Below are 25,202 nucleotides of genomic sequence, written 5' to 3'. Positions count from 1 at the left end.
ATCTTTTGTCCCTTTCCTCTCTTCTTTCTTCCTTCCGTCCTACATTTCTCCCTCCCTTCTCTTATTTTTCTTTTCTCTCTCTCAAGGCTTGCTTTCTTCACTCACCCACTTGCTAATTTGCAGTAAAGGTGGGGTTCACAACTTAACTAAATAGTTCCTTCTGTCTGGACTCTTACTGTAAATCCAGACGTGTTAATAGATCTTTTTGATTATGAGTTTTATTTTTGTAAATGGTGCCAAATATTTTCGACCTATGTTTCTGTCACTCACATTTCCATTCTGTCTCCCACAAACAATTCTTGTCTACATAGACCTGAGCTCAGTACCTTGGTGCTGACGTTACTAAGTCTCAGCACTTTTAGGCAGAATACAGCAATATCTTCCTCCTTCCCTTTGAGATAAATAATTATAATTTGCATTTGACTCAGGGCCTATAATGTCAAAATATCTCAAAGCGCTTTACAGATAATTGCTGTCAGTCAAGTGAAGCAACTCTGCACTTGTAGGCAAATGGAGCAGTTAGTTTGCGCACATATCCCAGAAACAGGCCATGTGGTGAACAAGTGGTTTACCTGTAGGATTGTTGGCCAAAATATCTTCTCTTTCCCAATGGTGTCATGAGATCTTGAATATCCAACTGAAGGACAACCAGTTGGGATTGTCTCATTCAAAGGATGGCACCTCCCTCAATGCAGCATTTCAGTACTGCCCTGACCCCTCTGGGTTCTCCAAGCTTTGGCTATTGACGACCTGCACAAATACCCTCCAGAATTAGGTAAGCAGAATGCGTCCCTCTGAGGCGAAAGCCCAGACACAGAAATGTTCAGTATGTGGAACGCTGTCTGATTTGGATTGCTGAAAACACGGTGATGGATCAACTAAGAAACACATCTTGTGCTGGGTAATGTGTGTGTTTGTATCTGTGGGACGTATCCTCGAATGAATGCACTCACGGGTGTGCTAAATTACTTCCTTCCCTGGTCTATAAATCTTCGGCAACATTAGTTTTTTTTTACTTAACAGCTTCTGCCATCAAGGCAGTTGCCAGGGTTTGATGTGGTGATTTGAACACCCACTTTGCTGCAATAGGAAACTGGGTGTTTCACTCACCACTGTGAGGACCTTATGTTTTCATGTAAAGAGCACGTTCAGGTAGAAACCAGAAACCACAGCACAACAGAAAGCACTCGGTGGGAATGAAAGCAAACGGGGCTTTTGGTCGTCTTGCTCGCGCTGGTGAAACTCTGTACTGAAACCGTTACTTGTATAGAGCTTCATTCAAGATTTGCAACCCTGAAGCAGGGCATTTGGCCCATCATTAGTCAAGAGTAGATATCCAATTTGAATTCTGTTTCCATACCCATGCTCTCTTTTTCCGCCCCCATTGAGTTTATCCTGTGTTCACTCTCCCACTGGAGCTTTCTACTCTAATCCTGCTCATTTGCTCTTCTGATAGAGCATCTGATTCGCAAATAATACTGAAAATTTCAGAGATACTGAATATGAACCGTGCTGAAACCTCACCCACCCGGGCCTTAGGCAGCAATCTACAAGATTGGTCTGGATGAAGAAGGCCCTTCGTCCATCCAATCTCATCCCTCCAGAACACCAGCCCTACTGTCTTTTTCCCCCGAAGCCGTTTTGCAAATGAGTCCAGTGTCCTGGCTCCTATCACCCTAGCAGAGGGAGCTTCACTCTATATGTAACCCATGCTAGAGCTTGTTTCTGGATGGACTATTCCTCATCACACCAGTCCTTGCCAGCCTCCACCTGCTCCCAATTACTGAATGGATTGCTTTCAAGATCCCTCACTCGTTTTCAAATCCCTTCACTCCCTAGCATCTACCTATCTGATTTGCTTATCTCCATCCCCATTTCCCCGCCCGTTGCCTCCGCTCGGCTGGCTCCGGCCTCCTGTTCGTCCCTTGTCCCCTCTGCTCCACCATCGGTGGCCGTGCCTTCAGCCACTACGCCCCGAAACTCTCCCTCAATCTCTCCGCCTTGCCCCCCTCCCTTCCCACTTTTTAAATCCCGCCTAAAGATCTTTTTGATCGTGCTTATGACCAGAGGAGGGGGGAAGCATCTCGAAGGGTGATACCACTTCGAGATGCTTCCCCCCTCTCCTAGGCTCGTGGTCAGACTCCACCACTGTCAAGCGGGACGTTACCCCACATGAAGTCCACCAGTTGTTGTTGTTGTTGCTGTCCACACTTCTGATAATCCTCCGTTTGAGGAGCATTAAAAAAAAAACCCACAGGAGAATAAATAATCCAAAAGACAGAAATTAAAACCAACTCAGAAATTCTTTCCGTAATACTTTTATCAAGACTTGTTAACAAAGTGATTGCACACAACACTATTGTACGCTGCCAAAAAGATCGAACATTTACTTCTTGGCTGTTTGTGGGACTTCGCGAGGCACAAATTGGTTGCTCTGAGATGCTACCCGGCGTGGAGGACGCTTTATAAGTGCAAGTTGTTTTTTGTTGCTGCTGGTTTACCCACAAATATAGTCACTCCAGTTCACAGAAAAACGGTGAAGCGGGTTGAGGTGTTTTGCTGTGACTAGCAGTTATATCAAATGCAAGGATTATTATATTATTATTGTTGTACAAACAGGTAGCTTTTAAAAATACACTTTTTTTTTTAGAAAACCCCTTCCCCACCCCCCCCCCCCCCCACCCCCCGAAAATAAAGTGTTTGACATTTTTGAAATTGAATCTTAGTTTTTTTTAAAAAAAAATATTTTTGGAAAAACAAACACAGAAGTGCTTCAAAACCGCAACAAAAATACATTTTTAAAATGACTTTTTCCAAACAAATCTAGACTAGTGTATATGGCATTTATCAATAAATAATATTCAGCAAAAAAAAGAAAGATAATGACACAAATTCACTGGCTAAGTTTGTTAGCGACAGCTTCTTATAAAGTAATACTGAGACGGTAATGCTTAACAAACACAAGTTTACTAAGTCAATGTTCGACGTGAAAACATTTAAACAATCGGGCAATATAATTTGTGAGATTGGCAAAGAGGATTTGTAACTGGAGAATCTCAGGTGTGTCGTAGAAACAGCCCATCAAGCCTGTTCTGCAGCTTATTAGATCGAAGAAGGTGGTTCGATCCATTAGATACAATACAAAAACAGCCGATTTGGCCCCAACGGGTCCTATCCGGTGTCGATACCGCTTTGAGATGCTATCCTGTATGAAGGATTTTATTCATTTCATTTATGGGTGTGTCCACCCTTCCTATACCGCTCATTTCTCTCCCCGCCACCCACCCACCCCCACCCCCCCCAAACCCACTCATCTCCTTACTTCTCAAATGTGTATCTATCTCCCTTTTAAACTTCCCAATTGATTCTTCCCCGTACGGCTTTCTGGGGCCATTTGTTTCGTTCCACATTTTAGTTGTATCCCCACTGTGTCACAAACAACCCTCTGGAACACCGCTGCGGGCAATGACTTCTCTTCACGGAAATCACCCCCGAGATGGGTGTCCGTCCAGCAATTCAGTCTGTCGGCCGTTTTTGCTTTTGCGTCCTTTACAAATCCCTTTGCCATTCTCAACAATCGAATCCCTGATGACTTAGAGATCGAACGCCACTCGGATGGCCTATCCGAGCGAGCAGAGAGTTCTCATGCAAAGCACTGAGACACTTACCCCCCCCCGCCCCCACACACCCCCCCCCCGCAGGGAAAGTGACTGACCATCGAGCACCTCAATAACCCAAGCGCACAGTTGTCATCATTGTGGCTATTTTACACTCGCGTCTGTTGACAATAAGAAATAATTTTCATAACATTTTTATTGTTTTTTAAACAAAAGTGAAATTTTCTCCCAAGCTACGATAAAGTTTAAACCAGTGGCCGCCGTGTGATTTGAAGCACCAATTTGAATGTTGCAGTCACCCTGATTCCTGTGTAGAAGAGCTTTAGGAATGAAACAGAACCAGAAAAGATTATTGCAATCAGTCCTACTGGTCTAACTCGAAAGCAAAACATAATTAAAAAAAAAAGTCCATCTCATTCAACCTCCAATCCATTTCTTCATTTAAGAGCTGTATCCCATCCAATTCCCTCTTCAACTTCTTGGCACGATCTCCTCCTCTCCCTCCGCCTCCCACCTCCTTGAGTTGCCCATCCGTGGAAGGCCATTCAATCCAAGTTTTCTGTTCACTAGCCTTCATCTGAGCTACAGTCAAGTCTTCTGGAATTCCTACTGGAGTTAAGGCATTAACAATATTCCACCATCCTGTGCGATTTTTAAAACAAAATGGTCTTGCAGGCTAACACTAGGTGGAATTTTGTGCCTCAGATCAGATGAAGCTTTGCCTCAAAAGTGCCACCTGGAGCTCTGAATTGTTCTACTTCCCTAAACCTTCTGGAACTCTCGCTCCCTCTACCTCTCTGTCTTGATCCCTCTTCATCTGTCTTCAAGTCCTGCTTTCAAACCTCCCTCTTTGACCGTGCCTATGGTCACCTCTCCCTCCCCTCCCCCACTCTCTCCCTCATTCAGTACCTGACCCCCATCCTTGTGAAGCCTTCTGAGATCTTGCGAGATGTTGCCCAACATGGAGGAGGCTGTGTTGTTGTTGGGAGCATCACATACACCCAACCTTCACCCCAGAAATCGGTGGTCAAGCTTTCACATTCTAAGCCCCTAACCTCTGTAACTCCATCCATCTCACCCTTTTCTATCTGTCTTCAAGTCCCACTTCAAAGCATCTCTCTTCAAACATGTCTGTGGCCACCTCTTCTCTCTGTGTCTGATCCTGTCATTGCAAAGCGATCCGAGATGTTACCCTCCGTGAAGGGCGCTATATAAATGAACATCATTGTTGTTGGGAGGATAAATTCTTCATTCCCCCTTCCCCACCCCACAGAATTCAACTCCAAAAGCTAAGCGTAACGGATTTGCTCCTTCCGATCTCTGCGACCTGCTAACCCCATATCAACCTGTCCACTCCCCCCACTCAGCATTCTCCAGCCTGCTTCACATGCCCCGCCGGCCCACCCCATCAGCTGAAGGGGGTTGGCCCTTCAGCTTCTCTGCCCCCACCCTTTGGAACTCCACCCCACAGTGCCTCCACCTCGCGCCCCCTCCTTGCCTCCTTCACAGCACGTTTCAAAACCCTCCTCTTCGACCACGCCTTCGGCCACCCTCCTGCCCTTCCTACCCTCCCTGATCCCAACCCCCAGCGCAGGTCCAAATCCCTAATTGTCCAGGGCCTTGGGACGTCCTCCCGACGTGAAAGGCAATGTAAGTTGTTGTTGTAACTTAGGCGGGGGGGGATAGAAATATTAGAATGTCAGTCCTGACATGCAGCTGAGTCTAAGACTATTCCGCTTTAAACTTTAACCTTGTGCAGAATTGTGCAAAAGCTCTTCAGTTGGAAGCCGGTCCTTTTTAAAACCAAATTAGCTTCCAAATTAGGTGTTAATTTAAGAAGGTTGTGCAGTTCTGCCCCATCTTAAATTTTAAGATAAAATGGGCTTCTAGGTACATGGAATTTCAGGTTTTTCTAGAGTGTTTATATATATATATATATACACACACATATATATATAGTAATACTTTCATGAGAAAATTATCCCTGTGAAGTTCCTTACCTAGAATCTCCCGCTCGAGCACAGAAGTCTCAGTACACTGACTGGGGTGGGGACTGGGATCCACCGAGATCTAATACACTTGAGGTGTTCGCCTGCAAAGCACACAGTTACTACACTTTACAGTGAATCCTGCGAAGTGCTTTGAGATGTTCTCGCAGAGTTGGAGGCTGGTTCTGCTTCTGTGCAGAATTTGCAAAGATTGAATGCTACTGCATTCTGCGTTTGTGAGACACACACACACACACACACACTCACACACAAACCACTTGAGCTCGGAATCCGTTCCATTCTTTTTTCCAAGTGGGTCAGAGCAGAGTTCCCGGGAGGACTTGAGCTTTGCAAACACTTCAAGACCACTGCTGAAGATCTCGCCTTTTAGACACCGATAAAAGCATCATAAGATCACTAATAACATCACCCCTGAAAACGGGGGGCGCTCATTCTTAGTCCTTTCAAAATTACAAAAACCCATGTAGAATAAACTTTCTTTTTTTCTTTTCTAAAATTGCACTGTTGTAGCAAAATACTTTTCTGGCAAAGAAAAATTCAGTCCTGTTAACCAGCTAATAATACTGTTTACGTGACTTGATTACCGCTCCCCGTTGACGTCACCCTTGAATTGCTCTTTTCTGACAGCCCCTTGCCCCTGTTTTCTGTTGAGGCTGGACTGGGGTTGGAGTGGTCAAATTTAATGAGCGTCTTTTGCTATTCTTTGTTGCTTTTCCCTCCCTCCCTCCCTCCCTCTGTGCCCATTTGTAATCCACCCTGAGATTGATGACTGTCCGACTGAGCCTTGAACACACAGGCTGGGCAGCTTTAACCTATAAATGCATGTGTGTGACTAAGGGAGTCTATTCCGTGCCCTGGGCAGAGAATGTCAACTCAACCCTTTATTTTGTGCAAAAACCCAAACGGTACCAGAATTTGATGACGAGACTCATCATTTGGTGTTAGTCATTCCTCTGTGGGAATTGCTTGCCTTGAGCCCCTCCCCAGAACACCTGCAACATAAAATGAAAATGATTTCTCTCCATCTCTCTCTCTCTCTCTGTCTCACACTTAAGACTGAAAGGGCTAACTCTCTACCAGCCAGGCTTGTTCTTGAGGGACCCTGAGCGCATCTCTCAGCTTTAGGTGACCCATTTACTGACTATTCATGGAGAGATAGGTCTTGGAAATAGCCAGTGGCCATCTAGAGAGAGAGGGAGAGAATGTGAGAGACCATTTCCCTCACCCAGTGGCACGTCGTTCTTTGAATCAGGAACAGTCAAAAGTTTTGTTAGTGTCAACAGAATGGTTCTGTTTCTCACTCTCTGCCTATGAGCTTTCATCGCCCACTGAGCTCCCCTCCACTGACGTGCTCTCCTTATCTCTCGGGGCCTGGCTGGAGCCACTCTCTTCTTCGTCTTCAGTGTCCTGTGGCGCCCCCTTCGCATGCTCCTCCCCATCTCCTCTCTCAGCCTCCCTGATCTCAGGACCCTCTTTGCCCTGCGCCTCATTGGCAAGGACATCTCCCCATCCTATGGCGCCCACTGTAGGCTGCCCTGATCCTGCTTCCTCCTCGTCCTTTCTGCAGTAGGAGTAGCGGTGGTTCATGTGCTGGGAATAGGAGCCCGAATGGGAGAAGCGCTTTCCACACTTGTCACACTGATAGGGCTTCTCTCCTGAGTGGAGCCGCTGATGCTCAATGAGGTGGTGCTTGTGCTTGAAGGCTTTATTGCAGACCTCGCACTGATGGGGCCGTTTGCCTGAGGAACACAAGACAATAAGAGTGATGATAATAATAATAATAGTAATAATCCTTGCACTTGATTTAGCGCCCTAACACATCTTCGAGACGTCTCAAACGGCATCACAGAATATACTATAAAGTGAATTGACTGTATATATTTTGTGGGCGAAACGCAGCAGCCAATTGCACACAGCAGGGTCTGCAAACAGTCGTGGATTGAAGGACAAAATTATTATTTTTTTCTTTGGAAGGGATTAATACCCCCGGCAAACCAAGCTGCCGATCAACTAACAACCGGGTTCCTACTTACTGCTAGGTAGTAAGGAAACTTGCCTAAGTGTCCTCTCACTTGCATGGCGAGAGCTCTAACCACTAAGCTACGGTACTCCGAGTAGGAATCCTCACATTTGATATGGCACTCATATAACGTTAGACCATCCCAAAGAGCTTCATTGGGAATGGAGGCATCTTTTTAGATAAACATAGCACCCCTCAAGCAGGGTAATGTCCTGCTGGGTTTATGCCTACCGCTAAGTGGCCCCAGGAGGTGGAAAATGAAGCCACTGGAGTCTTAACCTTTCCCATTTCAGCTAAAATTGTGTGGCTATACCCTCCACTTAAACCCTGAATGTCAAGCGCTCTGGGACGCTACCCTGCCTGAGAGGTGCTATGTAAATGCAAGCGGTTGTCGTCGTGGTTGCGGTCGACTAGTGGAAATTTTTGATGGGCAAAACAAAAATTCATCAAAAATTGCCTTGACAGGAACAACAAGGCGTGGGTGGTCCTGCTGATTCACGAGAATCTCGGTGTGGGAGGGGGAGGGAAATTAAAGGTGACAAAAGCGAGTACAGGATATTGAATTCACCCCCACCTGTGTGTTCGTACTTGTGTCTCAGGAGCGAGCTGCTCTTATGGAATGTCTTGTCGCACAATTCGCAAGGATACATCCCGCTCTCTGTCTTCCGAAGTCGCTTTCTGCTCGGCTCGGATTCGAAATCTGTCTCTTCGGCCATCGCCAGCAAGTTGTTGTGAGGCGCAGTCGCTCTGAGGAGCTCTCCCTGTGATTCAAGCAGGACACAAACTTAGTCAGATTCCACATGTTTCCACACCCTGTTTTGTATCCACACCCTGTACTGTGTCAACAACAACAAATAACATTTACACGGCGCCTTTCACATCAGGCGGACAACAGGAGCTGGACAGTCAGGGATCCGCACCCGAGCTGGTGGTTGGGATCAGGAGGGGTGGAGGGTGGGGAGGGTAGGGGTAGGAGGGTGACCGAAGGCGCGGTCAAAGAGGAGGGTCCTGAGACAGGTGCTGAAAGAGGCAAGGGAGGGGGCGAGGCGGAGGAACTGTGGGATGGCGTTCCAGAGGGTGGGGACAGAGAGGCTGAAGATCCGCCCGCCATAGGTGGGGCAGGCAAGGTGGGAAGCATCCTGTCTGAATCTTTCCATTAAACTTTTCATGGACTCATTAGAATTCTTCATTTCCTGAGGAAGGTGAAGAACAAGGGAAACAAACACCCAACAAAATACCTTTGTGATATTTTACTAGGCCATAATTTAGTAACACAGTGTGTTTCTGGGTGTAATGCTCTTGTATGTATTATATTGATGGCCTTGTCTTATCGGGTGTAACAATCCTCTGTATACTCTATATCACATCGTGTGTCACTGGGTGTAACATTCCTGTGTGTATTATATATCCCACTGTGTATTACATGATATAATACTGTGCATAACATATAATACCACACCTGACCAGTGCTTTGATCACCATGTTTGCACCAGCTAGGAACGAGAAGAATAGAAGCAGGTCTTACCAGAATGAATTGTTCCTGCTGGTCGCTCTTCTTCGGTTGAAGGTCATTGTCCGATATATAGGGACGATGCAGAGGGAAGCTCATGCCATTCAGAGGATGGTGCTGGAAACCAGGGAAGGAGGAAAGAAAGGCACTGGGCGGGAACGTACTTGCAAGTGGGATCATGGTGTACAAGGATTTGGCATTCAAACCATGGAAACCGAATACCTCTTTGGTATCTTTATCTGAGGTGTTGACTGTAGCATAACCTGTTGAGGAAATCTTTAAGAAGGCAGATTGCAATGCATTTTCATTCTCCATTTGGTCTGAAATACTGTTCCCCAACTCACTGGCCTGGCCTTTTGCAGGGAATCTGTCCTTGAGGTCTCGCTTGTGTTTGGGTAATGACAGGTCCAATGGCTCCACCTGAGTTTCTTCAGACGAGACGCTGTCTGGAGTTGAGGAGATCCTCAAGGAAGCCTTTGAAGAAGTCAGATTCAATGGCGAAGTGATCATCTCCAGGTCTTGTTCTCTCGTGCTGTCGGAAGATGAAACCCCACAGCTTCTCGACCTGAGCAGAGAGTCATAACGATTTGGTTCCTTGGTCAACAACGTTACCCTAGCCTTCGAAGGGAGCCTTGGACATTGGACGGGGGAATCTGAAGATCCCTGAGTAGTGCTTTGTAAAATCAATAGTTTTTCACAGACTTCCTCCGACACAGGGATTTCGTTGGGATCAAAGTGCCTCTTCTCGATTATTTTTTTCAGAAAGTCCTGGGAGGAGTTATTGGGGGTGAGAGTGTGAAATGGTGCCTTTTCACCTCTGGCGATTTCCTTGACATTGCCGTAGTAGTCACCGAAAGGCAGGCGGTACGACCTGGAAGTGGGTATGTTATTCTCCCCGGCTGGGAAGAGCAGTGCGGAGTCTTGCTTGACCCCGCTGTAGCCCTGAGCTGGTCGACACGAGTATTTCTGGTGCTGGTAGAGCTCGATGGGTTGGGTGAACCGCTGCCAGCAGCGGTCACATTGGCGCCGTTCATCGCAGCAATCGTCCGGGCCGGAGAAAGGCAGAATCACCCGGGTGATCAAGCTCAGACCCTTGTTCGCCTCTTGACCCAGGTCCAAGCCATCCATAATATCATTCTTGTATCTCTCCAGCGTGCAGTTCAGGACGGATTTCGCTCCGCCGTTGGGATTCACAAACGGAAAGCCTAAAAATGGAGTTTGGAAAGGCGGACTCGGACTCTCTTGCCCTTCGTTCATTAAAGTCCTGAATCCAGAGCCGCTTCCGTTCCAACCTCTGACGCTTGCCAGTGCCTCGTGTTTCTCCTCCATCTTCCTACGTATGAGAATGCTGTCCATCAGCCTAAGGATGTTTTGTGCAGTGCTGCTGGTCGTCGTGGAAGGATCCATCTTGCCCGAATACTGGAATTGGCTTTGGAGTGCATGGTTAATAGACTGTAGGTTCCCAGGATCAGAGCTCCCGTTGATGGGTGTTCTACAGCCACCAAACTTGAGTGATCCATCCAACCGCTTGAGGTCTTTGCAATCTGATGGCTCGCCTTTACTCCTGAGCGGATCCATTCTGTCCTCACTCGGGCTGGATGGCGTCGTGGATAAGGCGGTCGAACTGGATATCAGCGTGGACGAGACTGGCTTAACGGCGCTGGGCTTCTTGCTGTTTGTGGAAGGGAAACTGACGCATTTCTTGTTGCTTACGTGGGAGCTGTAAGACCCGGAATGGGAAAATCGCTTCCTGCAGTTTGGACATTCATAAGGTTTCTCGCCTGTTTTGTAAAAGACACAGAGACCCGGAATGGTAAGGTCAGGCCCCGACTTACATTTGTAGGCACCCTCCGCCCCACCATCGGAGGTCTCGTTTTTAGCCACTACACCCCGAAACTCTGGAACGCTCTCCCTCAATCTCTCAGCCTTGCCCCCTCTCTCCCCTTTTTCAAGTCCTGCCTGAAGACCTTCCTGTTCGACCGTGCTTCTGGCCACCTCACCCCTCCCCCTGGCTCGGAGTCGGGCTCCGCCACTGTTAAGCGCTCTGAGATGCTGCCCTGGGTGGAGGGCGCTATATAAGTGCAAGTTGTTGTTGTTGTTCATTTACATTAGGCCTCGAAAGTGCTCCTCAGAATGAGGTTGATTAGAAATTAAATGATCGTTATTTTACGGACGTGAAGGCTTGAGCTATCTGAGCCAGAGATGTGGTTTGAGTTAAGAGTCAGACAGCTCGCTCCTTCCACAGCCCATGTCGAATTTAAGGCTCCTCAACACTCTCTGCAATGCGAGGATTATTATTAATATCACTTGCAGTAGTTCAGTGACGTGGGAGAGGGAGCCTGGTTCAGACATCTATTAGCAGAGGATGAATATATATTAAAAAAAAGGACTTCAATTTATATAGCACCTTAATTAAGCTCATCTCGAAGTACATTACAATCATTGTCAGATGCAGTAACTTTTCTTGTAGGCTGTCAATTTGCACACCACAAGGAAGGTTCACTGCGCCTCTTCTTTTGGTTAGACGGGTGTCTGACACAGGGGGAAACCCATCACCGAGTCTCCAAACCAAACTAAATCACCCACACAGGGAAATTCCAGAGATTGTTGGAATGGAATGCGCTCTCTCTCTCTCTCCTCGGAGGGACGCCTCCCGCTCTCCTAATTCCGGAAAGTATTAGGCGTAGGTTGGCAAGAGCCAAGGCTTGTGCGAGCCCAGAGAGTGCATCGGGGATAACTGCTGGAGTCTGACCAGCTAAAACCACACAGCTTGCTACTGATATCTCTGTTTGTGCCTCCTGTGGTGTTGACGTCTCTCTACGCCTGTGCACTTACCGCTGTGAATTCGTAGGTGCTCTTTGAGGTGGTGCTTGTACTTAAAGGCTTTACCACACTCGGTGCACTTGAATTTGCGGATCCCAGCACTGTCACCCAGCACTTGACCCTATATGATAAAACAACAGGCCGTGAATTTATGGTTGATTGAGGAGGTGGGAGAGATTGATTAGAATATACTGTAAAGTGTAGTGATTATATATTTTGCGGGAGATGGACCTGTGGAGAGTTTAAAGTTGGCTTAATTGAGACTGAAATAATAATAATCCTTCAATTTGATATATGACCTCTAAAGTCAAAACATCTCAACTCCTGTCAACTTTTGTGACCTGTGTTTGTGGACAAACTCAGCAGCCAATTTTTGCACAGCAAACAGCTTTGAACTGCACGACCAACTAATCTGGAAGATTATTGGCTCGGTGACGGGGAGAAACTCTCTTCTTAATTCAGATAACATTGTGGGATCTTTAACCTGAACATGAAGATAGGTCCTTGGTTTAGCAGCTCATCCAAGGCAGTATCTCAAAGTGGGGCTTGAACCCACAACCTACTTACCTGGAGACGAGAGACTGCAAACCCAGTAAGCCACAGACTGACACCTAAATTTCTGTGCAAGAGTGGCTAGAACAAACCTACTTTACAGCCGGCAAGAGTGTAGGATCTCAAATAGATATCTTAATTTTAACCATTTCATTTCACGTTACAAGCTCGTTCTGTAACGTAGCAAAAACATCAGCATAAAGCTCTCTCTCTCTCTCTCTCCCTCCCTCTCTCTCTTTTTCCCTCTCTCTAACGAGGAAACCAGTGCTGTAATTTGCGGTCACTCAAAGTCGAAACATTAAAGGATGTTATACTTGAACTTGTAGAAGTCAGAGGGCGAAATTTGGAAATGATTCGACTGTGAGTCTCTCATTATCTGCCGTGGTAGACAGGAAACAGGTTTCAAATGTTGGGTATAAATAGCACAAGGGTTCAGGCGAGAAAGAAGGTGGTGAGGCAAAATAAATGGATGGATTTAATGTATGAAATACTTGAAACTGTAGATGTCAGAGGGCAAAATTTTAATATTTGGACTCGTGGCGTCTCGTAGTGTAGTGGTCAGAGCACTCGCCTCGCAAGCAAGAGGACCCGGGTTTGATTTCCGGGCAGGGCGAAACCTTAGGCAAGTTTACCGAGCAGTAAGTAGGAACCTGCTTGATAGTCAATTGGCGGATCACTTTCCAGGGGCTAATAATCCCTCCCCCCCAAAAAAAAATCAATCCCCGACTGTTTATAGGACACCACTGCGCTTAATTGGCTGCCGCGTTTTGCCCACACGCAAATTACACTTTACAGCATATTCTGTGAAGAGCTTTGAGACACCTCAATGACGTGATAAGGCGTTATGGCAAATGCAAGGATTATTATTGTTATAACACATGAAGCATATGTTTTCAGTCACCGATGGTCAGGAACTTAGCAATCTTTAAAGGGATGGAGCACTGGTCCAAATCACTACCCAGTTTCCAGTTTCACAGAAGATTTCCCTCCACACATTCTCACATTCTGCAGTAACTCTGGAAACCTTCTCATTTCCAGGAACTTGTCTAGTTCCCGTCCAAAACTCTTTCGAGATCTTTGTTCCACTGCCTGTGCTGGTAGTTTTTTGTCCACCCGCCCAGCGCCCGTCTCCGGACTGTCTGTAATGCTTATAAGAGTTGTTATTCCCTTGTCCTCCTTCAAGGCCATAAATATAAAATAGTCACCAATAGATCAAATACGAAGTCAGAAGAAACTTCTTCACACGGAGATTGGTGGGAATGTGGATCTTGCTACCACAAGGAGTAGTTGAGGGAAATAGCACAGATGTATTTATGGGAAAGCTAGACAGGTACATGAGGGAGAAAGGATGGGCAGGAGGAGGCTCATGTGGAGCATAAACTCTGGCATAGACCAGTTGGGTCGAATGGCCTGTTTCTGTCCTGTATATTCTAATGTATTCTAATATCCTGTATGTTCTAACCACTAAGCTACAGGACTCAGGACTCCAAAGTTCTCTGTGGTTCTATTGCAGGACGCCAAGGTCTCACCTGATCCAGAGCACAGTTGTGAAGTGCCATGTGCCTGTCCAGCTGGCCGCGGTAGGCGAAGGTGTAGCCGCACAGGGTACAGGAGAAGTTGCCCTCAGTCCTCTCGTGCCGATTGCTGATGTGCTCCTTCAGCGAGGTCAGCCGCTTGTACCCTCGCTCACAGTAATGGCACGTCAGGAGCTGGGCAAAGGCGTCGCGTTTCTCCGGGGTGACTGCTGAGGAATCAAAACACCAAAGGCCAGGTCAGTGTGTTTATTAAGAACATAGGAACTAGAGGAAGCCATTCAGCCCCTTGAGTCTGTTCCGCCATTCTACTAGATCACGGCTAATCTGTACCTCAACTCCATTTCATAGAATCATAGAATATTACAGCACAGAAGGAGGCCATTCGGTCCATCATGCCTGTACCGGCTCTTTGGAAGAGCTACCGAATCAGTCCCACTCCCCCACTGTTTCCCCATACCCCTGCAAAGTTTTCCGCCTTTGCTCCATAATCCCTTGATACCCTGACCTAACAAACCTCAGCCTTGAACATCTGAATTGTGGGGAGCGCTGCATTGTTGAAGGAGCTCTCCTCCTTTGAATGGGGCGTTCAAACCCAAAGTGTTTGCTCAGAAGAGAAGTTCACAGTACAGTACTCGCTGTCAAGTGTAGTGACTGCGTGTTTGTCCATGAAGCCAGGTCAGGCTGATAGGAGGCGCAACAAAAAGAATCTTAAGCGAAAACATGAGTTACCGTTCTGCTGCTGGTCTGCGGAGAGTGGGCTGAAGCCCCTGGTTAGAGTGGCTTCAGGGTAGGTGATGAACTCCCCGTTGTGCTTGTCATAGTCCATCTCGCTGATTGGGCTCCTGTCTTCAGTGTTCTCTCTTCTTCCTTCATCGTTTCTCCTTCCTTCATCGTTTGGGCCTGAGCGGACAGTAAGCAGACTGACATCAGCTCCAGTATTCAACAACAACAACATGCATTTCAAGCCGGGCAGCATCTCGGAGAGCCTCACGGCGGTGGAGCCTGATGCCGAGCGGGGGGGGGGGGGTGGGAGAAGGTGACCATAAGCACAGTCGATGAGGAAGGTCTTCGGTCGCACTCTAAAAGAAGGGAAGGAGGGGGCAAGACAGAGGAGGGATCGGGGGAGAGGGTTCCAAAGCTTCGGGGCGTAGCGGCTGAAAGTGCGGCCGCCGATGGTGGAGCGGACGGGACGAGGGACAGGCAGGAGGCCGGAGACAGCTGAGTGGATTAGTGAAGTGGGGAGAAAGCAGGTCAGAGAGGCAGGGAGGTGCCAGGGCGGGAAGGGATTTGTGGACGAGTGAGAGGATCTTGTCAGTAGCTGAAAGCTTTGTTCTTTAACCCCTATCTGGCCCAGTTATACCGTGATGTTATCACAGTCAAGTCAATAATAGAATAATAATCCTCGCATTTGGTACCAGGCCTTTCACGTCTGGAGGTGCGTCTCAAAACACTTCACTGGATGTACTGTAAAGCGTAGCGGCTTTGTGCTTTCTAAGCAAAAAGAGCAGCCAGCGTCCGCATGGCAATGTCCCACAAACAGACATGAAGTGAACAACCAATTTCATCTGCGGGTTGGGATACTGGGAGAAAGTGCCTTCTCTTTACCAATAGTGCCCAGGACTATTTCACTTCCAACCGGACGGACAAGCACAGACGGGACATTGATTTAACATCTCTGGAAACGCAGACGGCAAGTAGGCTCGTTGTAGCCTGTTGATTAAAAAGTACACAAGCTCCTTCCAGTCTGAGTAACTTCACAGAAGTCGTTTGAGTATAAACACATAGCCTTACACACCACTAATTTAGTGAGAACTGAGGTTAACCCCAAGTCATTGTGATGAGATTTTCCCAGACTCCGGACCCAGGAGGTCCGTCTGTTTTTCTGCGAACATCTTAACCCACGTTGGCTCTGGCAAACAACAAACAGAACAAACATTTTATTCTGTTTTAGGAAAGCCACAGGGTCCATGACTCAAACGAGTGGGTGAGTTGAGTAAGCTGTGTCGGGACCAGTCTCCGCTCACTCGGCCTGATGGCGTTTTCTCTTTCTGACACAGATAACTCATTGCCAGCAAACTTTCTCCCCCTTCTCCCCACTGAATTAACAACAGCAACAACAACAACAAATTACGCTTGTCTAGCGGCTTTCACGTCGGGATGACGTCCCGGGAGAATCGGAGTGATCGCTTGTCGGGACGCAATCTCTAGGTCAATCTTCGTGATGACTAAGACGTGCCCTCCCACATTGAAATAGTCCCTGCGAGAGACTGGCATGTTCCACCTCTGCACATTACTGCGTGCACATTGGCTGTCGGGTTCACCCACAAATTACACAGTCACTACGCTTTGCTGTAAATCCCGTGAAGTGCTTCGAGACGTCCTCCCGCCGTGAAAGGCGCTGGATCAAATGCGAGGATTCTCATTATTATTGCTTGCTTACGACCTTACCTCAGACATGCCCCCTCCCCCCTCCCACCACCTCCCTCCCCCTCCATTAAGGCATCAGCGCCTCGGGACGTCCTCCCGACGTGAAAGGCGCTATACAAATGTAATCGTCTTGTTGTTGTTGTTAACTTACATGGAGCTGTTTCTGTCATTCTTTCACCCTTGTCCTCCCTCTCCGGACTCCAGCAATTGACAGAGAAGTGTTCTGATGCCTTGACTGGGTTGAACTCCCTCCTCATCTCGTCCCCCTCGGTCTGGGACATTTTGTCGTCATCGTGTGTGTCAGAGCCTACCTCCTCCGCCTTTCTGATGTCAGCGACTGCAGAAGAGAGAGGCAACAGGTGTGAGGAGGGAGGTGTGGTGTGGAGGAAGGTGTGAGGAGGGAGGTGTGGTGAGGAGGGAGATGTGATGAGGACGGAGGTGTGAGAAGTTGGCACTGGAGATGGAACGAGAGGTCACACTGTAAATCACACACAGCTGCACTTAAAGACGCTCCTGTCTATACGAAGTCGTCCTTCAGTTTGGCCCAATTGGTCACTGCAACAGCAGCTCCTATGGCTTTAAATGCTTCACGTAAGTGAGGAGCAGGGGAGGTGAGGGGAGCACTGAGCAGGGAGGCGAGGGGCAAGAGGTTCAGGGGCTTGGCTGAAGACTTGTTAAGAGGGGTTTGAAGTTGGGGAGAGAAGGAAGGATATAGCAATCAGGACATTGAGGCGATTATTAATAACAATAATAATCCTTGCATCTGAGATAGCGCCTTATCACGTCTTCAAGATAATAATAATAATAATCCTCGCATTTGATATAGCGCTTTTCACGTCGGGAGGACGTCCCAAAGTGCTTCACAGAACACACTGTAAAGTGAATTGACTGTATATTTTGTGGGCAAAATACGGCAGCCAATTGTGCACAGCGGTGTCCCCACAAACTGTCGTGGATCGAGCGACCAAATTTGTTTTTCAAGATTAAAAGACGGTAACACATTTGTGACTCCCCACCCCCACCCCACCACAATGTTCCCTTGCTTCTGACCTTTCAAGGCAATCTAATCTGCTGCCGTGAAGACTTGAATTGAGCAAGTTCTTTTCATGTGAAGACTAACGTAAAGGCCACCTCTCTCAGGTGAGCGCACCATCCTCATTTTGGTTTGATTGTCTACACTACACTCAAAGTTTGTCAGATATCTCTCCTGCCTTTTAAAAAGTGCAGTGTAATGCTTCTTCCGATATGCTTACACCTCCCACGGTGTCCTGTGGTGTCGTTTATATCTGAAAATCTTACGATTTCTTTTCCTTTGTAGATAACACACACACACACATTGATTTCCCATGTTTGACACGGTTACAAGATATTTTCCAACAAAGATGACACGGTACTTTTTTTTTGAGCGGAGACACAGAGGGAGAGAGAGAGAGATAAATGGAGTGAAAGAGAGATAGACAATCAGATCGACGGAATGAGACTCAAGGAAGTGAAAGACGAGCAAAAAAAGCTGAAAGGTGTTAAGAGAGAGAGAGAGAGACAGACACAGATAGAGAGAAGACAGACAGAGACAAACAGAAAAACAGACACAGACAAAAAGATAGACAGAGACACATACGAACAAAAAGACAGAAATCATCTGACTGAAGCAGATCTTTGCTTAGTATCATTCCACACTCCACACTCCCCCTCCCCGGAACCCTTTCATATTTCTCCTTTTCAAATATCTCTCTTTTTAATAGCTAGTATGGAGAATCAGGAGTTGGAGGAATGTGCACGAGGAGGAAATGATCATCAAAATGCTTTAAACTAAAGCTAAACTTTCTTTTAAAGTAAAATAATCATAGAATGTTATAGCGGGTAATATCTTACAGAGTACGATGGGCCTTCTGCGCTGTAAAATCCCTTGTTACATTCAATGATTGTGGGTAATAATAATAATAATCTTACTTTTGGTATAGCGCCTTATCACATCTGCGAGACGTCTCCAAGCGCTTCACAGAACACACTGTAAATTGACTATATTTTGTGGGCGAAACCCGGCAGCCAATTGCGCACAGCAGGTTCCCACAAACAGTCGTGGATTGAGCGATCAATTTTTTTTGAAGGAATTATTACCCCCGGTAAAGCGATCCACTAATCGACCAACAACCGGGTTCCTATTTACTGCTAGGTAAACAGAGGCGTGTGTGTGGAGTAAGGAAACTTGCCCAACGTTTCGCCCTGCCCGGGAATCGAACCTAGCTCTCTCAACTGCGAGTCGAGTGCTCTAACCACTGAGCTACTCCTTGCTACAAATATGCCACAGAGCTGCAGATTACATTGTCTGCTATCAATCCTCCCCATACATGGAGGTTTCACAGAGCTGACCTCATGTCTCACTCCCCCGTACATGGTCTATACCTGATAATACTCCTCCACAACATGTGGGGGTTTCACAGGTACATGTCGGCATTCCCCCTTATGAGGTTCTGTCTACACAGCAAAACTCGCAGCCGTCTGATCCTTATAAGTCATCTAATCCCTAAGTCTTACGTCTGTCCAAGTCCTGTTCAAGAGTTTGTATCCTGTGCAAGTCTGACATAACTCATACCTTGCATAAGTTATATTGTGCTGAACGGTAGAACCAGAGGACACGGCCTGCGATTGCAGGGAGGGGGGTAAATTCTGAGCAAATCTGCAGAGACACGACTTCAGTGAGCGAGTAGTAAACTTATGGAACAGGCTCCCTAGGGAGACAAGACGGTGGAAGCGGAAAGCGTTGTGTGTTTCAAGAACAAGTTAGATAAGGTTTCTGCTAGAAAACAATATCTCGGGGATACAGTATACACAACAACAAAGCAACGACAAAATTACATTTACAGAGCGCCTTTCACGTCCCAAAGCGCTGAGATCAATCACGTGTATGGTTGGGACACGACATATCAAGTGACTGACAGGATGGTGGAAGGCGAACAAGATGGACCTTGGTCTTCTCTTGCCCAGCGAATTCTTATGTTCTTAATTCTATGGTCCCAACTGATACACTTATGTGAGGTTTACCGTATTCCAAATATTCAATGTCAGGCAGGTTAACCTTTGCACACAGTGAACAGACGCTCAGACACGGTCACGGGCACACACCCTGGACTTCTGCTGATGAAGCCTAGCTTTAGACTCGACGCAACACTGCGGCCACGGGACCTTACAGCACAGAAGGAGGCCATTCGGCCCATCGTGACTGTGCCTGTGCCGGCTGTTTGGAAGAGCCACCCAATCAGTCTCACTCTCCCGCTCTTTCCCCACATCTTTCCAAACCTTTCCTCTTCAAGTATCTATCAAATTCCCGTTTCGAAAGTTGTTATTGAAACTATTATTAAACTAACTGAAGTGAAACCTTGCTCGGTAGCAGATTTGCTGAGTGAAGCCGAGCTGGAGCCCAGCTGGCGTCTGCCTGCTACGCACCAACTTCTGCTTTACCTTCAGAGTATTGTAAAATAGGCGCAGCCCAGAGTGTGTGGAAGTGATTTCCAGGAACAAAGTGAAAGCTGCAGTTCCTCAAGTGACTTCTGTGAAAGAGATCCACTGAGGTTTGGCAGAAAACAACAAGAGATTGATCTAAGTTTGTCCGAGTCCACGTGAGTCTTATTGACGCTCCCTCTTTCTGTCCACCATAATAATATTTGACCTTAGGGTTAGGGTAAGCACCTTATTTGCACCTTACAACAACAACAACAACAAATTACATTTGTGTAGCGCCTTTCACAGCAGCAGGACATCCCACTTACATGTCAGGAGGGCGCCTCAGAGCATTTCACACGAGTGTAGTGACTGTATTTTGTCACGTGAACGCAGCAGCCCATGTGGGCACAGCGCACCGGTGCAAATAGTCTTTGACAAGTTTTGAAAAACACTCTTTTTCGTACATTAGTTCTGCAGAAAAAAGCGGTTGGAAAGCTTAAGAGTGAGTGTGCGCCAACTTGCTTACGTTTCGATGGAAGCTGGAATGAAACACGGCGACAGCTGAGGTAATGATAATAATCCTCACATCTGATATAGCGCCTCATCATGTCTTCGAGACGTCTCAAAGGGCTTCGTAGAATAGACTGTAAAGTGAATTGACTGTGTATTTTGTAGTAGAAAACCCGGCAGCCAAGTGCGCACGGCGGCGGCCCACAAACAGTCATGGATTGAGTGACCAAATTATTGTTATTTTTTTAATTTATAAGATAAGTGAGGCTCAAAGTGACAAATAATGCATGTTATCCGGGCAACCAAGAGTTTGCTCTGAATATATATTGGAGACTGAAAGCAAGTGGGTGTGCAGTGAAACCACCAAAAAGTGGGTGGGAAGCAATTTTTAATCAGTGAATTTCAACAACTTACTGACGAGACATATTGCATTCAGTGCAATTAACAGCGGTGGATTAATTACCAGAGAGATTACAGGGCGATTTCTTAGGCATTTTTTTTCTACCCATTTTTTTTTCGATCTTCTTCCCGTCTTGGAGGTTGATTTTCATTTAAACTCCCCCCAAAAATAATTGATCCGAGTCGCACAACAAACAAACATGTATTGCTTTGGGGCTTTCAGAAACGTTTTGGAAACTGCCGTATTAATTCACGATCTGAGTCAGGGCGACCACATTCTAACCTCCTACACGGTCACTGACGCTGGGAACTGTGCTCTGTTTAGCTTTGAATTCGGGGCGGAATGGTTTTAGCAATTGGCTGACATTCGTGTTTCCCTCCCCCTCCTCTCCCTCTCCGTACTGCACCCCCTCCCCCCGCCACCCCACCACCGCCGCCCGCTGCCACAGTCTTCTTCCTCAGTGTATGGGTCACTGCTTGTTGAATTCCTTCTACACAGTAAATGGGCGCCTTATCACGTCTTTCAACCCGTCTCAAAGCGCTTCACAGAATATTTACTGTCAAGTCAGTTGATGTAACGCTCCCTCCCTCAGCCCCACCTTCCCCCCCCCCCCCCCCCCTCACAAACCCCGGTTCTGCACCGGGAGCGCAGCCGAGACTATGAGCTCAAAGTCTCAAAATGGGGCTTGAACCCACAGCCTCTGACTCAAGACGTGAGAGTGCTACCAACCAAAACACGCTGACACAGACAGGCCGAACATAGAGTTTAAGTTGCACAAAATGGTTAATGTGTTTGTACTCAGGTTAATAATTACTTCTTGTGGGAAGCCATAAGACTTTATTGACCCGCTAAGCACAGGGCGATTGTCCTATCGTGCCTCAAAAGTGCTCCCTGTTACTAAATCACCTCTCGCAACCCCAGGCAGTAAATCTCCAAAGTAAAAAGTTTGCTTCTCTACGTGAGTGCTGCCTTTCTAAGAATAGACAGTACATGGTAGCGGTTAGCGCACTCGCCTCGCAATCAAGAGGATTCGAGTTCGATTCCCTTGTTGGGCAAAACCTTAGGCAAGTTTCCTTACTCCGCACGCCTGTTTACCGAGCAGTAAGTACAAACACTGTTGTTCGTCAATTGTCGGATTCCTTTCCGGGCGTAATAATCCCTTAAAAAAAATTGACTCAATCCGCGACCGCTTGTGGGACACTGCTGTGCACAATTGACTGCTGTGTTTCGAAATATACGGTCAGTTCACTTTACAGTACTGTGAAGTTCTTTGAGATGTCTCAACGACGTGATAAGGCACTGTATCAAATGGATTATTATTATTATTATTTTACACGAAAGGCACTAACTAAATGCAAATTGGAGAGGGTAACAGTTTCAAGCAGGAGTTGGACTCTCGAACTGTCCAATTGCCTAAAGGATTCCTTCCTTTCACATCTCGCCTCTTTGGTTGTATTCCCGGGCAGGGCAAAAAGTTGGGCAAGTTTCCTTACTCCACAAACTTCTGTTTACCAAGCAGTAAGGAGGAACCCGATTGTTAGTCGATTGGCGGATCGGTTTTCCGGAGGTAATAAGCCCTTCAAAAAAAAAAACAATGATAACAATAATTTGGTCACTCAATTCACGACTGTTTGTGGGAAGCTGCTGTGCGCAATTGGCTGCCGCGTTTCAGCCACAAAATATACAGTCATTTCACTTTACAGTATATTCTGTGAAGCACTTTGTGGCGTCTCGAAGACGTGATAAAGTCCTGCAAAGATTGTTATATTAATCTTTGAATCTAATACCTCTGAACCCTTTTAGTCGATGCAAACACATCTAGTTCCTTTTTGTTTTCGAAACATTTCCTAGTTTCACGTTCCACTGCTGGTTTGTTCTCATCCATCCTTTTTTTTTGTCCAAAAGAATGGAGTGAAATCTGTGACCTGTTGTAATCACCCAGTGTCTCCTCAACCCAAGTCTCTGTCGCCCTTCTTCTGAAGGAATTTACCTTATCAGTCTGTATCAGGCAGGACGCAGAGTAATTATTGGTTTCTTCTAGGTCAAGTTGGGCCCTATTATTCTATTTCCCCGTCCCTGCCGACAAATTGGGTGAGTTCGAGGGGAACGAGTGGACTTGTCCAACACTCTGAAAGGGGGTGTGGGCGGTGGGGGGAGTGTGGGGGGGTGTGTGGAAAGGGATTTTTTTTTCTTATCTATAAATAATTATATCTGAATAATTTGTCATCGTACGAAGAGCATTTCTTGTTCAGGTTGTTGAGCTCACGGATACCGAAAGCGATAATGACGGAGGTAGATAAAAAAAAAATTGCACACAAGCAGGTTTTTCTGTGAACCTTTGACTCGACAACTGTGCTGGCACACCAAGCGCAGCTAATATCAACTAATATCTCCCCAATGTGGTCAGGTACTTGATGAAACTGCTAAAATATATCGAGTTTCAAGCTTTGCTGTAACTTATCTCCACTCCAAGCTATTTTTAGGCATCGTATTCAAACACGCACAGACACGCGCAGACCAGAGGGACCAAATTCTACCAGGACCTCAGCCCCAAAACCATTCATTCGTTGCTTTAAAATTTAAGAGGTTGCCCATTTATGGAGAACGCTCAAACGTGCTCTCAATTTGGAAGCCGCTTCATACAAACAACCGGCCACTGAATTAAGAGTGGATTTAACTTTCCAAAATTTTGAAGGCAGTGCTCTCAAAACTGAGGCACGGATTTCATGTGCAGGGTTCCTCAGCTGATTCTCTCCCAAACCAAAGGGGTTTCAACACCACTACCCTCTGCCTCCGCTCGACTGGCTCCGGCCTCCTCATTGTCGCCAGGCCCCTCTGCCCCTCCATTGGCGGCCGTGCTTTCAGCCACTACGCCACAAAGCTGTGGAACTCTCTCCCTCAATCCCTTTTGCCCCGCCCCGCGCCCCATTTTCAAGTCGTACTTGAAGACCTTCCCCTTCGATCGTGCCTACCTTCCCCCTGGCTCGGCATCGGGCTACGGCACTGTTAAGCACTCCAAGCCACTGTCCGGGGTGAAGGCCGCTATATAAATGCAAGTTGTTGTTGCGTGGCCAATGGCTGTCCCAGCCTGACTTAAGCACGGAGCAGGAATCAAACTTGCAATGTTATGGACTGTGTGGCACAGTATCTTTGCCCACGGGGCTAAAGAAGAAGCTGGACGGTGGCTTATTTACAGTGTAGATAACATACTAACAGGGAACTCCCCTCTCCCATGTTTTCTGTGAATCGTATTGCTCAGCAGGCTCCGTCCTGTTCCATGCCCCCCGCCCGGCACAGCCCGCCACCATCAGCGGTTGGGCCTTCAGCCTCTCTGCTCCCACCATCGGAACTCCATCCCACAGTCCCTTCGTCTTGCTCCCTCCCTCGCCTCCTTCAAAGCCTATCTCAAGACTCTCCTCTTCGACCACGCCTTCGGTCACCCTCCTACACCTAACCTCCCCGCCCTCCAAACCCTCCAGATCCCAACCCCCCAGCCCGGGTCCAAATCCCAGACTGTCCAGCGCTTTGGGACGTCCTCCCGACGTGAGAGGCGCTTTACAAATGTAATCTGTGGTCGTTGTTTATCAGCTCTGACACAAACTCCCTTCTGACCGGGTGGACCCAGGCTCTGACCTGACCATCATAGCTCCTTTAAGTGCAGAGCCAACCAACAGTGATGTTCCAAACCCCTTTAACTGTCCGGGGCCTGAAACGATAAAATAGCCACTTTCTAAATGAATAAATAAACCGATTCTTTATATAACAATAATGTCTTCTGTGTTCCCGGAACGTACGTCCCTGATAAGTGTATCAAAACTGTAGAAAATCATTGATGCACTTGACAGAGGAGCTCTGTACTGACACATGCAATGGGCCAGAATAGCAACCAACGAATGAAAGGCCCACAGACACACAGCCCAAGGCAGCTTTGTTCTCTCTGCGAGCAATAAAACTAGCGGAGAGCATTAGTCACGTTCCAGTCACACGGTCAGCCCACATTCCTCGCTCCTTTACCCATCGTCCCCCCCCATTCCACCCACCAACCCCCCCCACCCCGGACCTGGGTTTGATTCCCGGGCAGGGCGAAACGTTGGGCAATTTCCTTGCTCCACACGCCACGGTTTACCCAGCAGTAAGTAGGAACCCGGTTGTTAATCGATTGGCGGATCACTGTTCCCTTTTCAGTTCCCTGTGAAGTGATTCGAGATGATTCGATGTTACAGGCGCTGCATTAATGGCGAGGATTTTTATTCATTGTATAAATAACCCCGGCATTTGATACAGCGCCTGATCGCGTCTTTGAGACGTCTCAAAGCGCTTCACAGGACACACTGTAAAGTGAATGGACTGTGTATTTT

General features: G+C 47.1%; 1 protein-coding gene across 2 annotated transcripts in view; it reads right to left on the bottom strand.

Moving 5' to 3' along the window:
* Positions 1-5,256: 5,256 nt before the first annotated feature.
* LOC103189064 (zinc finger E-box-binding homeobox 1-like) overlaps positions 5,257-25,202 on the bottom strand; it is a 39,691-nt gene continuing 19,745 nt past the window's right edge. For both annotated transcript variants that reach the window (XM_007909316.2, XM_007909318.2), the window contains exons 2-8: positions 16,645-16,830; positions 14,796-14,966; positions 14,061-14,275; positions 11,992-12,100; positions 9,172-10,937; positions 8,221-8,407; positions 5,257-7,365 (exon numbers count right to left, since the gene is read on the bottom strand). In XM_007909316.2, coding sequence (XP_007907507.2) covers positions 6,935-7,365; positions 8,221-8,407; positions 9,172-10,937; positions 11,992-12,100; positions 14,061-14,275; positions 14,796-14,966; positions 16,645-16,830 — 3,065 coding nt within the window. In that variant the 3' untranslated portion in view covers positions 5,257-6,934. The remainder of the gene's footprint in view (positions 7,366-8,220; positions 8,408-9,171; positions 10,938-11,991; positions 12,101-14,060; positions 14,276-14,795; positions 14,967-16,644; positions 16,831-25,202) is intronic.

This window comes from Callorhinchus milii, unplaced genomic scaffold (assembly GCF_018977255.1).
Source record: "Callorhinchus milii isolate IMCB2004 unplaced genomic scaffold, IMCB_Cmil_1.0 Scaffold27, whole genome shotgun sequence".
NCBI classification, from domain to species: domain Eukaryota; kingdom Metazoa; phylum Chordata; class Chondrichthyes; order Chimaeriformes; family Callorhinchidae; genus Callorhinchus; species Callorhinchus milii.
Note: the sequence above shows the minus strand (reverse complement) of the source record. Positions and strands in the feature narration are given on the sequence as shown.